The sequence below is a fragment of the Cygnus olor genome, chromosome 4 (assembly GCF_009769625.2).
Source record: "Cygnus olor isolate bCygOlo1 chromosome 4, bCygOlo1.pri.v2, whole genome shotgun sequence".
In the NCBI taxonomy this organism is placed as follows: Eukaryota; Metazoa; Chordata; class Aves; order Anseriformes; family Anatidae; genus Cygnus; species Cygnus olor.
This window is the reverse complement of record NC_049172.1, coordinates 48,072,838-48,086,093: the sequence shown is the minus strand read 5'-3', so window position 1 is coordinate 48,086,093 and position 13,256 is coordinate 48,072,838. Positions and strand designations below refer to the sequence as shown.

Here is a 13,256-nt window from a genome sequence, read left to right as displayed (position 1 = left end):
CCCACAGAAAAGGTACATCTGTGAAATGAACACCAGGTGTCAAACAGAAAAGGCTCCTACTCTTTCTGAAGTATTGCCTGCCTCTCCTTTGACAGTATCCCAGGCATCATATCTGCACTTCTGTCCTGTGTTCTGGTGTGTGGCTCTTGGTGACCCCTTTATAACCCGTACGCCCTGGTTTGAAATTTGGCTCAGCTTGAGGCCAGCCAAATTCTTTTAAAATTGCAAGCAACTCTGTGTGCTGTAAGCATCACTGGTGTGTGTTTTTTTTTGGCTCGATTCCCAAGGAAACAGTTTGTGGAAAAGCCTGAGAAGGCCCTCAACCCACCCTGGACTAACTGATGCATCTCCCAGTGAAATGCTCAGCATCTGTGTGGGCTGAAAAAAATAGCACAAGAATAAAATGCAGTCTCATCCCCCACTTTTTTTTTTTTTAAATCAAGTTTTATCTGCTGTGCATTACTAGCAAATTCCTTTAACTAAAATGCAAGAAGAATCAAAGCAACTTGGAAGTCATAGACAAGACTGGACTAATTCAGCCGGAAGGGACCTACAAAGATCAAATCCAGCTGCCCAACCACTTCAGGGCTAATGAAAACTTAAAGCATTAAAAGCATTACCCATATGCCTCAAACACTTACAGGCTTAGGGCATCAACCACCTCTCTGGGAAGTCTATTCTAGTGTTTGACCATGTTCATGGTAAAGAAATTTGTCCTAATGTCCAGTGTGAACCTCCTCTGGTGCAGCTTTGTGACATTCCTGCGCATCCCGTTACCGGTTAGCAGGGAGAAGAGACTAGCACTTCCCTCTCTGCTTCACCTTCTCAGGAAGTTGTGGAGAGCAATGAGGTTATGAAAACAACTGGATTAAGTAGCCAGTTTCTCTGGTCTTTATGTAGAGATTAAGATCTCCCTTATCAAACTAGTTTTACTCTAGAAGTTCTAGTTTGGATTTGCTTTTCTTGAAAAAGGGCAACTGGAAATGGAGAAAAATGTTCATAAGTCTCTTAGGACAATCCCAAAATGACCTACCTCAAGCAGTGAAACCAGAGCATGGGGTACTATGGACAAGGCAGCTTTACTTCCTTAACCTTCGGTGTGAATCTGTGGGACTGTGTGCCTGCCCGCAGATACATAAACCCATCGAGTATCCCCACTTGCCCCTGTATCACACCATCTGCTGGTCACGGAGAAGTTGTGACGTTAGGTAATGCTAACTATACATGGAAGCCTGTACTTGTCAAGTGAGAAACAGCAATTATATCAAAGGATGCATTCTTGCAGACATATGGTCTCAAAACTGCTTAAAGACAGATGGACCAGAAGGCCAGAACGTGCACCTGTACTAAAATTACATGGGTGAGGTTTTTGTTTTGTTTTTTAAGTCTTCAGTGGCTGGCTGCTGAAGTCCTCTCACCTACTCAGAAAACATTTCTAGCTAAAGGAGAGGAGAGCAGACGCCTCCTGTTCAGCAGATGCAGAATCTCTTAGATACCATTCTTCATAAAGCAAAGCCCAAAATGTTACATGTTCCCGAGAAAAGGGTTGGAGCTGCTATCCGGACATATACACATGTACCAGGAAGACTCCGGATCACAGGACATTCACTCCTTCCTTCCCCCCAATTTCCCTGCTTATTCCTCTATAATGGTAAAAACAGGATGTATTTTTAAAAATCAAAATTTTAATTCTTTTTTATTTTTTAATTTTCAAGGGAGTGAAGCTTTGGGATGTAAGTGTTCCTTCATTTTGCAAAAGGCAAACTAATGAAAAAAAAAAAAAGACCCTCCTATATGAAGCAAACCAGAGAAAGATTTGTTATGTTAAAGATTTTATTGCTACGTGCTCCCCAATACAACAAACAGGATCAGTAGTGTACACTTTAATGAAAGTGAAATTAGCTTGGTAGAAAAGAAAGCAAAAAGGTACAAGGATTATCTACACCCACATTGTATATATGTAGAAGATAAAGACAGAGAAAGAGAATTTGACATTTGGGGAATTTCCAAGGAACAAAACACACCCTATTTGTCTGTTTGAGGCTCAGGGATTGTCTGCACAATCTATTTAATACTAATTTCTTTGACCTTCAAAAGCCTTGCAGAAAGGTAGCAGCAGTTCTTTAGAGGTGTTGAGTCAATACTTTAGTGGGTTAGATTATGCACATCACAATGCAAGATGCGTCTTGCATAGTGACCCTATACTTCCCTGAACAGGATTCATCTACTTAAAAGTTTCATTTACCTTAAAAGTCTTCTGACAACAGTTTTCATCCTTACTTCATCATAGTAATTTTGCATAATCACTATGGAAGTTACTATCCAGAAATTAGCCTTTGGAGTCCCAATTTGGAGTCCTGCTATTTTATAGGATGTTAGAGGTTCACAATCACTGTCCTTATAAATGGGTCAATCATGAGGACCTTTTATGGGGAGCCAAAAATTGCACATGAATCTTTCATAGCCTATTTAGAAATTTAAGATGCCTGTAACAAAAAGAAATGTCATAAGACTTTTTTTTTTTTTAAAGAATAAGATCAACAATTTCTCTACAGTAGTTTAGTTAGCTTAAATTTCTGTTCTATCCGTATGACATAGCATGTACAGGTATCTAGTTACATCTCTCTATTTTATCATGGCAAAAAGAATAGTCAACTGCCCTTAGTGTAAATATTTAGTACATAAAATACTATCAAGAATTCAACTTTTAATAAATATCTTTAGTTCTCAATCCTATATACAAGTACTTTACAGCAACACACAGGAGAGAGTGTGATTGGGTGGACTGTGAACAAGATGGTTATTGACATAAATTACTAGTACATTATTGCAGTCAGATGCATTGTGGTTGTGGAGATTTTGAGGTGAACCATGCTGAAAAATAAATATCTCTCTCACCTTTAAATCAATGCTTCCAGTAGGAAAAAAAAAAAATCTATTTTAAGTCTTGCCACAGCTATTTCTTTTTAGTGCCTATTCTACCACTGTGATGCTTTTTCAGCTTCATAAAAAAACAACCGGATCGTCTGGAAAACACAACTCATTTTTGACTTGTGAATATTACAGTACTTACAGTATATACATGGTTTCCTACACTGGTCTGACCTTGTAGGCAAAAGGAGACCAAAGGGACAGCACTGCTACTCCTAAATTGAAGCAGTGCCTGCTCAGCGTGGGCTGTGGGTGTCAGTGTTCATTTCACAGGCACATACAATTGTTTTTCCAACCTGTGACTAGAATTACACTAAAATTTCTAAATCTACTTTTAACAGGCAGGTGGCAATAAGTAGACTCATACCTTGAGAATTACACTTTTTTCCCCCCTATTTCAAAAGAAAGCATCACATTGTTGATATTAATAAAAACCAAACTCTTTCCTAGTGTCAGTAGATGTAATTCATATGAAAATGGAACTCCTCCTTTTATGACAACGCTGCTTAAAAAATCAACTTGTGGAATGTAAATAAGGCAGTACTTAATGGCAGGCACCTAGCAATTGTCCAGAACGTAACATAGGTAAACAGTTGTCTGACAGCACAAAACTCTTAAAAATAATACTGATTTTCTGCAATATACAGTATTTACACAACAGCTGCAAATTTGCTCATACAATATCCATTTATATAGATAAATTAGCAAAACAAGTCTTATGGATTCGGTTGTTCCACTGCAAAAGTATTTTGTATAGTGTAAACGTTTGGTACCTCTTGTAGTGGGGCGTTTTCTACATGTGTTTAAAAACAAAAATAATGAGGTGAGTGCTGACCATCAGGGCTGCTTTCCCTGTACTAGAACTTGACCGATGCCCTCAGCAACTTTTTCTCACTGTTAGGAATATTCTTTGGTGCTTTCCTCCAACACATTCACGCTACCCAGGTGACGCAGGATGGGAGGAGGATGGGAGCAACTAGAAAGTGAACCAGCACTTCTCGTTCTTTGTATTTACAAGGAAATGAGTTGATGATCTGCAGTGTCCTGCTCATGGAAAGCAGCATGCACCATAGTGTCCAGAAGTAAAGAACTGAAACACAAAGCCAAACAAAGCCTCTTTCTGCTACTATCCTCCACGTGGCATTCGCGTTCATCTTTCCACAGTGGAGGACCTCGAAGGCCATCTCCTGTCAACGTGCTTCTCACCCTTCCGTGATGTTCTCGATGGAGAAGGAGCACCCACCACGGTGTTATTAAGTGGCACCACAGGAACCGCTGCTGCCAAAGCAAGGGCGTTACGAAGGCCAAGACTGCTGCTGTTGGCAGGTGGCTGGTGTAGAAAAGCAAACAGCCTAGAAGTCTTGCTTGCCTGAGGAACTCTCCATCGCGGAAACTCAGCACCTTTAGGCTGAGTGTTTGATGGGGAGACGCGTGTATCTGCGTCCTCTTCTGCGAAGCGAAGCCTGCCCAGAGAACTTCGCCCAGGCAGGAGCTCTGTGTAGCGGGGCACTGATGGCGTTGGCATTGCCAAAGCCCTAGGCAGGTCACTGTGATCAAACAGTGCTTCCTCTTCAGTTTCAGCAGCCTCGGTAAGGAATGGAGGTGGGAGGGTGCTGCTGCGCTTGCTGCAGGACTCACAGCACAGCTTGTTGTAGCCAGGGATGGAACAGTACCGTGCAAGCACTTCCATCTGACAGAAGATAGATTTGTCTCCCATACAGGGTTCATCTGCAAAACAAATCCAATACTGATTACAAACCCAGCACTGAAGAGTGCCTGGATGGAATTTAGATGGGCATTGATAAAGTTCTGCCCATGTTTCCAAAATGATGGGCTAGTCTGAGATGCTTCATCCAAAGAACTCACCAACCCCACCCCCTAAAAATAACCCAACCCCTTCAAAGAGGCCTAGCTGGGAACAAAAAAAAAAAAAAATCATTGTTCACTCTGAAAATGCTGGATTCTGTGCACACCAGTCATGAGGAGAGGAAAGTCATGCTCTATTTCTGGAGGGCCACAGACAGCAATTTCCAATGATAACCTAATAACTCCTAAATACCCCGCTAGTTGTCCTTCTACCCACCCCAAATCACCTTCCCGTCTAGCCTAATGACATTGTCTATCAACAACATTAAAAACAATTAAATTTTCCCTTAAAGAAATCCCAAGCAGTAATTCTCAGAGATGCCTTTTATACAATCTCTTAAAATAAAGTGTTAGATACATTTCTTAGTTTTTCAGTGATCTAAACATAACTAGAGAACCGATGGAAAGCTTTTAACAGATAGTTCAGATGCCTTCAAGTTGTGCATGGCATTCCTTTCAGTCAGAGAAAAGATCTTAAAGAAGTCAAAGATGTACTGGAGGGTCTGAAAAATGTCAATGTTTCTTTGAGCATTTGCTGTATATTTATATTCGACACATAGAAATGCAGTGGTCATTGCAAGAATATGAAAAAGGAAGAATAAGGCTTTCATATTTAGCTAAGAGCACATCTGTACCCAGTCTTCTTCAGAGTATGATCTGTCACATGAACTCATTTGCAAAGTTCTAAGTTTTAATGACACCTGGACTGGGACAAACACTGAGAGTTTCTAACACGCATCAGTAGGTGGCAATGTTGAGAATTTTATGTTCCTAATCTGTTGTACTAGTACCTAAATCTGGTGCTGAGGCTCTAGCAACAGTTCAGAAGCAGACCAGGAACACAGGAACGTGTAATACGTCACAGGACAGAAAACCAGCATTGAGGACAAGCGAGTTGCTCAGTACATCCAGTAACTATTCAAATACTTTGGGAAGAGACCAGCAAAACATTCCCATTAACAGAATTTTCCTAAGATATCACAGTTTACTTGAAATAGTATTGATGGATTTTACTTAAAATAGAAGCATATAAAATTATAATGTAAAAGGCCAAAAGCTAGCCCCAACGATTGAGAATATCTGTTCCATGTCTAGTCCTCAATTCATAGTTAGCAATTATGTAGTCAACATTTTAACGAGCAACAGATGGCATGTGTTGCCACTTATTAAACTCTGAAATTAAATTAGCATTCTGTCCTGTGATATTTTCTCACTGGTGTACAGATGCTGTCTCACCACATGTCAACAGTACGTTAGGCAACCAAGTTTTCCTATTTTAAAATATTAACTGTAGCCCAACCCCTCAATCAGCGTAAATCAGCTTAATTCTACTGAATTCAGTAAAATTACACACATCAGTGGGCTTGTGGGGCGTTGTTTATAAATAGCAAATTATATGACTTCAGCACGTAATATAAATTTTTTCCTTGCTCCTAGTCCTGATGTGCTTCCTTGGACGGGTGTTTATTGGTTCTTGACAAACTTAGCATTAAATCTGCAGCTTTGCCTGGGAACATATGTAGTCCATGGAGGCACTATAAGACTATTTTCAGCAGGAATGAGCATGGGAAATTCAAGGGCTGTATTCATAATTCATCTAAACTAGAAAAGCTAATATTGAAACACAAATCTTTGCATCATATATAAAGTAATAATTATGCCTTCATGGAAATGAAAGCACCTGATCTGGAAAACTATGGCAGTCACCTTATTAACGCACTGTGATTTATATCAATATATAAGTGAAAGCAAACATTATGACCTAAAATGACAAACAAATCAAAAAATAAAGTACCAAAAATTATTTTTGCCATTCCACAATGACAAATGCATTTAGTCCTGTTCTCTCACGGCTAATTTTTCTGGTATTGGTTTGCAATGGTTTAGATTTTGTGACTCACACAGTAGTGCAAAGATTTGGTTTTGTACTTATCTACTTTCAGTAGGTTCCGTAAGTACAATCTTGGAGCTAGATACTCACATAATCCCTGTTTTTTATTTTTTAGGTTAATTCTGCACAACCTAGTCAACCATTTCCTATTCAGTACTGAAGTGCTTGTATCCTTCTGCTGATGTTCACAGTAAAAATTCTCCTTTTCACAATTTGTTACTTGCTTCATGGTAACTAAGAGTAGAAGACACAAGAAAGTGTATCGGCTCCATAGGGAATTTTTAGAAGATGAAACTACTAGAACAGAATTTAAATTAACTCAAATTTTTCACATTAGATTCTAGATTTGACATATCTCTTAAAAAAGGCATCACTGTGACTGTATATCCAATGGGATGTTTGCTGACAACATCCCATTGAGAAATCTTGCTTTGAGCTGGAAGTTGCTATTTAGGTTCTAAAATTTAAAACAGGAGGTGGGTACTTCTGCATGCATGCCATATCACATCTGGCAAAGTAGGGCTTCCTCATACAGGGTTCTTACATGAAGCTAATCAGTTCGTGTCAGTACCACAAAATCATTTTTTTAATTTGGGACAGATAAAAAGGAAGTTTGATGGTAACATTTGCACAGCCACAGAAACATGACTGCTGCTCAGATTATTGCTATGGACCTGAAGGGTAAAATCTTGCCTCCTTTTTCCTTCTAGTCACAAATACTTAAGAAGAGTAAGTGAAATACTCAATAGCAGGTGTCCTCATTTTTCTACACTACAAAACTCAGCTCCACTGAGGAAGAGCTGGTGACTTTTCTGTCTGCAGACATGTTTTTTCATGAAATGAAACAGAAAAGCTTTAACATAACATAACATAAAAGGAATCACACCAGCTATGGCAAATGTCCATCCCAGCTCCATTAAGATGAAATTCTCAGCAACTGTGCATTTATACAGTAAATCACTGGTCAAAAACATGTCATATAGACTAATGTTTTGCTAAGTCTAAAGCCCTGAAAATCAAAATAATAATCCAGGCTATACAGACTTAAAAATAAAGGTCTACCACACATTACATAAAGGGTTTATCTACATAAATGTTACAGAACACTATTTATATATTAGCTGTATTCCCCCAAAACAGAGTGCGGTAGAAACCACATCAGAAGTGTGGTGAAAAAGATAGACTACTTGGTCTGAAAGAATACTGGCAGCTACTTAGTGCAGAGGTTGAAAATCCCAGTGCTTGGTAAAAGTTATGGCCCTAATCCCTGAGCAGAGTAGAGAGGTTTGTGCTCAAAGAGGAGAGTCGGGTGTATGAAGTCTGGCTGAGGAACAGAACCCACAGGGCCCCTGTGGTTTTTTCAAAAGGATGAAGGACTTGGCTGGATGCAGCTGTTCGTGCCCTTGTAGTTAGTAGCATTTTCATAAAGCCCACATTGTGCTGTAGGTTTGCTGCAGCAAGGCCAGGTTGCATTACTGGTGCCCACTTTATTTTTTACTGGCCATTACTGGCCATTACTTTTTTTTTTTTTTTTTTTTTTTAATAGCTATTGCAATGTGTGCTATGTCCTCTCTCTTGAGGAAATGGACCTAGGGCTTCAGAACCCTGTTAAGCACCCCCAGTGCCTATATGTGACCACAGAAATCCTTCATTCACCAGGGCATGTGAGATGGGGTCCATATTAAGTATCCAAAAAAATAAAAATAAAACAAGTATTAACCAAGGTGATTCAACTGCAATTTGTAGAGGGTCTGTACAAGACCATCTATTGTTTACATTCCCTATTAGTGGATCCTAGGTGTTGCAGGTCAGTGGCACTGAGTATTGCTGCGTGAGAACATAATACTCACATGGAGAAAAAAGACTGTGATACTTAATTTTGAATGGCTGGAATTTAACAGTCTGTTACAGAAAATCCCAGGTGATGCTTAAAGAACAGATTCTTTAAGCTAATGCTTCAAGCACAAGATCAAATTTATCTGAATAGTTTTGTGAAGATGTAACACTTATTTATTTTAGTTTTGGAAATGTTTCTATCACCAGTGAATAATCAGTCCTTAATGAATAGATAATTTTGTTTTTAAAGTCACAGATAGTGATTTGCTCCCACCTAGTGGACCCACCACTTCTTAACTGTTCATTGCTCTGAGAATTGTTTTCTCCTGAGTTCCTTCACTGGCAACAACAGAAGAGAAAAAGAGCAAAGTAGACACTTTTACCAGACCTGTGGCAAGCAGTTAGATTCAGCCTGTGGGAGAGCATACTGCACGTTCTAAGAACTCTTACTCTATTTTTTCCTACCAGCCAGTGGTCAGAGTATTAGGACTATCATGAGAGATTGAAAAACAAAAAAACAAAAAAATTGTATTGTATTTTCATTTCCTTTCAATTGGCAGGGTTGTAAAACTCTTCCTGTGATCTAAAGGTCAAGCAGGGTCTTCTTTGGATTGACCTTCACCTTTGGCACGAATTTTTGCAAATGCAACTTAGGCTAACATGTCTAAACTCCCTTATTTCAGCATGTTTACAAGAGAGAACAACCCTGGTGTGTGAGAAACACCAATTCCGTGGAGTTAAGGTATCAATAATAGGCTGGACTACACAACAGGGTGCCTCTAGCTGGAACACAGCAAGGCGATCTCCAGTGAATGATGTATTACCTAGAATGCAAGAAGTGAATGGTGTTGTGTGGTTGTCATCTGACAGTGTAGGGTCTTTAAAATACGGTACAGTACAAGCTTGGTGTGTACACTATGTCATTATAAGCATGGGCTCTGCTTTGTCTTAGAAACCTGTACACAGAAAGTTCACCAAGTAAAATTAAAGCTTTAGGTAGGATTAAATACAGGTCTAGTATTTTTCATTGGAATTTAATGAATATGAAAAGTCTTAACCATCTCTATCCCAGAACATTGCTATGCCCTGACATGCTGCCCTGAGACAGGGACTGTTACCCTCATCTGATGCAGTCATATTAAGTTGTTCGCTTACCATTACAGGGAGTGAGTTTACAAGTCCTCACTGATTCTGGCTTTTCTCCATCACAATGGTCACCAGCACGGCATATGATCTGCCGGGTCTCGGTGCCCTCCCCACAAGTCACAGAACACTATGAGACAGACACAAGACAATTCAGGATATTTCACAGCAACGTGCAACAGTTAATGTGTGTAAAATAGCCCAAGGCTGTCTTTCACATTAGGCTATACATTCCAGCAGTTTGTTTTGAAAGCAGGCTTTAGTGAAGAGTGGCATAATGGAAAAATAAGCAAAGAAAGAGGATGGTATTTTCTGCAGTTCTTCCTTTCTGTAATGTTAAATTTATTATTAGAGCATATTATGAATTTTTCTACTTTGTCTTCCTATAGCCAATTCCTGATCTTGACAGTATAACAAAGAGAACACAAAGGACATGGAATTCTAACTCGGTGCCTGCTGAGTTAGCTGTAAAGTTCAGTTGTTTGTTCCTAAGACATCATAAGAATACTGACAATTGCAGAAACTTCGAGATTCTACCACAGTCCAAGTTGGTACAACAAACAAACAAACAAACAAACAAAAAACCACCTATCCATAAAGTTGTCCTCAGAGTCAGGGAAATACAAAATTGGAAAGTTGGAGAAAAACAAAATTTCAATATTTGTTTTGCAGGATTGTATATCTAATATTGTGGATGTTTTCCATGTTGGTTTCTAGAGAAGTTGGATGGCATTATCTGCTGCCAAGTTTCATGTCTTAGAGAACTCCGACGAAGTGCAGTCAGGAGCTTTCACCCCAGGCCCAGCTCTGACATTGGAGGCACAAGGTGTTAGCAGAGGTATGTTATTTGCTCGTGACTGCTGCTCACCTACCTCAGACCAGGGTCCAGCCTTCCACTGTGCAGGGCATGGTACGCGGTTGCATGGCCTGCGACTCTCAGGGCGATCTCCACTGCAGTACTTGAAGTGGACAGAGCGGTTTGCGCCATCATGGAGGGGTTGAATGCAACGCACAGTACGGATCTGGTAGCCTGAATTCCCACAGGTTTTTGTGCAGTATTCCCACTCATCTGCTGACCACCTGGGGCGTAAAAAGAATAAGATGCCATCAGAACTTTTACCCATTATCCAAACTGCTGCCAGCTCAGGCAGCCCTTAGCATGCAATTTTTTTTGGTGGTGAAACCACTCAGATTAGTAACCAGTCTTACACAGGTAGGAAGAAACATCCAGAACACAGGAACTCCAATCTAGATAGCTATCGGATAGCATCCCAAATCTGGCATGGGTTGATTTCCACACCTACCACAGAAGGCAATCGTTTGTATCTTATCTCTAAGACACACTTACAGAGGCTGTGTGCATTCCTGAAGATTGCACATTCTACGAATGGGCTTTGGCTTTTTACTGGCTTCACAGAAGCTGCGATGAACCATTTTGTTATCACTTTTCCTGCGGCACCCATATTTGGTATACTGGAACCCTGGAACATATTTCAGAAAAATCAGGAAAAACAGGTTCCTGTTAGATTTTTTTGTTTAAATATAAGTTTTATGTACTATTAAATGGTTTTACATGACAGATATTTACAAGGTATTTAAACATGCTCACAATTTGTTCAGTTTCCAGGCACTACATTGTTGCAGAGTGCTCTGTGGATGTTGTTTAAAACATGGCACTACGGTAGGTTTTCAAGGCCAGAAGGGACCGTTAAGACCCTTTAGTCTAACCTCTGTATTGCACATACAGATTTTGGCAAAGAGAGGGTAGAAATTACCTCCTTATTGTCAAGTGGCAGGTCACTGACTAACAAGGGAATAAACCTATGTCCCAAATCTTATTTTAGTGTTCCTGCTGCCGGATGACATCACCCACTCATTTGCTGTACAAAAGTCTTAAAGTTACTTAGAAATTTACATTCCCGTTATTTGTATAGGAGTAATGTGCATTTCATAAGTAAAGTGAACACTCAGTAGCATAAATGGCTGGGTTTGTACATCCGAAGAGGCTTTGGGTGCTGCATTTAAACACCTAAAAAGGACTTTTTCTTTCCAGGCTGAAGCGTTACACTTTTGAATAATCAGACATTTCAGATATTTAAGCTTGGCCACCCAAAATAACAAATAACAAGCTGTTTTTAAAAAAGGAAGCCCGAGATTTCTAAAGCATTCACTTCCCCCACCTTCTACTCTTCCACTTTTGGTAATTTGTCATTTATTACTAGAAGGTGCTACATCATCTGTTTACCTCCACCACAGGGTTTGGAGCACTGTGACCAACTCTTTAATGCCCACTCAAAAGTATCTATTTCCTCCTGTAGGACGTTGTTGCTGTTGATAGTTGGCACTGAATCCTCGTGAATGATGTATTTATAAGTCAGGCTAGATCTTGTGTCATTCTCCCGAGGAATGATCTATTAATAATCAAATGCAAACAGTGGTAGAAAACCAGAGCCATTATTTATTCTGTACTGTAAAGAAACTATGGCCTCTTAAGGACACGTGGAAACTGCTGGTTAGCTAATTGGAAAAAAAAAAAAAAAAAAAAAAAAGTCTTCTTTTATCTTCACAGTTAGAACTAACAATGGTAAGATCAACAGAGAGCTGTTTAAAATGAGATGCCTTTCTAAGCTAGCTTTCTAGGCTGGCCAAGTAGGACACCATCATCTGGGATGAAACGATGCAGTGGCCCACTCATCTACTTGGCAGGAGACCAGGGTTGGTCTCAAATACTGTTTGACGTGCAATGCCTTTTTTTGTCCACTGAAAGTGTCCCACTGAAGTCAGAGACCACAATATTTGGCTTGTGACTGATACTTTACCACTGCATGAACAGGCAGCAGTTTACAAGGGAGGGTAACAGCTAGTGAGGAAAGGATTTCAGCCTGCCAGCTGTCTCCTCAGCATATGTCTTTCTGACAGGCATTAACACAGCAAAGTTTATCTCAGCACAATCTCCGTGCTGACTGTGCACTTTTACAAAAGACAAAACTACCACGTTCCCACTGCTTGACATACAACCTACCAGCACAACCACTGCGTCATGCAAAGGCCCATCAGTATGAAGAGTTTCTATGTCGTCTTCTATGTTGTATTCCCACTCCACGCCCAGGTCGATGAAAGATCGGGATCTGGCCTCCTCCCCCTTCCCATTCAGAATATAGTGTCCTGTAGCCTGGTTCTTAATTGCTGAAAGGATTGAAAAGAGTGGCAGTCGTGCCTTCCATCATAGCGTCTGCAATCGTAGTGGCTTATGTGAAACTTGACTGGAGATATTACAGAAAGCTTTTTACAAAAAAACAAACAAACAAACACTAGGAAATGCTATAGATGCATTCTCAGAAAAAGGCCCTCCAAGACCATCTTATTTAGCCTCCAAATTCCAGTCTGATGATAGACACATTTGCATGTTTGATTCAATTTTGGACCTCCTTATCCATATGGGTTAGATACAGATACAGAGCTAGAGATGGACTGAAAAACTTCTTCCTGTGTAATAATACGCACATTTTCCATATTGGTTTAGTTCCCAGGAAGCATGGGTAGTAGCAAGAAACTCAGGTCAAATCTTCAGTTTCCTTTCCTCCTCATT

The 13,256-nt window shown here is 39.9% G+C and overlaps 1 protein-coding gene across 1 annotated transcript in view; it reads right to left on the bottom strand.

Moving 5' to 3' along the window:
• Window positions 1-1,815: 1,815 nt before the first annotated feature.
• ADAMTS3 (ADAM metallopeptidase with thrombospondin type 1 motif 3) overlaps window positions 1,816-13,256 on the bottom strand; it is a 124,249-nt gene continuing 112,808 nt past the window's right edge. The window contains 6 exon segments of the mRNA XM_040555664.1: window positions 1,816-4,659; window positions 9,680-9,797; window positions 10,540-10,747; window positions 11,016-11,148; window positions 11,913-12,078; window positions 12,690-12,853. Coding sequence (XP_040411598.1) covers window positions 4,082-4,659; window positions 9,680-9,797; window positions 10,540-10,747; window positions 11,016-11,148; window positions 11,913-12,078; window positions 12,690-12,853 — 1,367 coding nt within the window. The 3' untranslated portion in view covers window positions 1,816-4,081.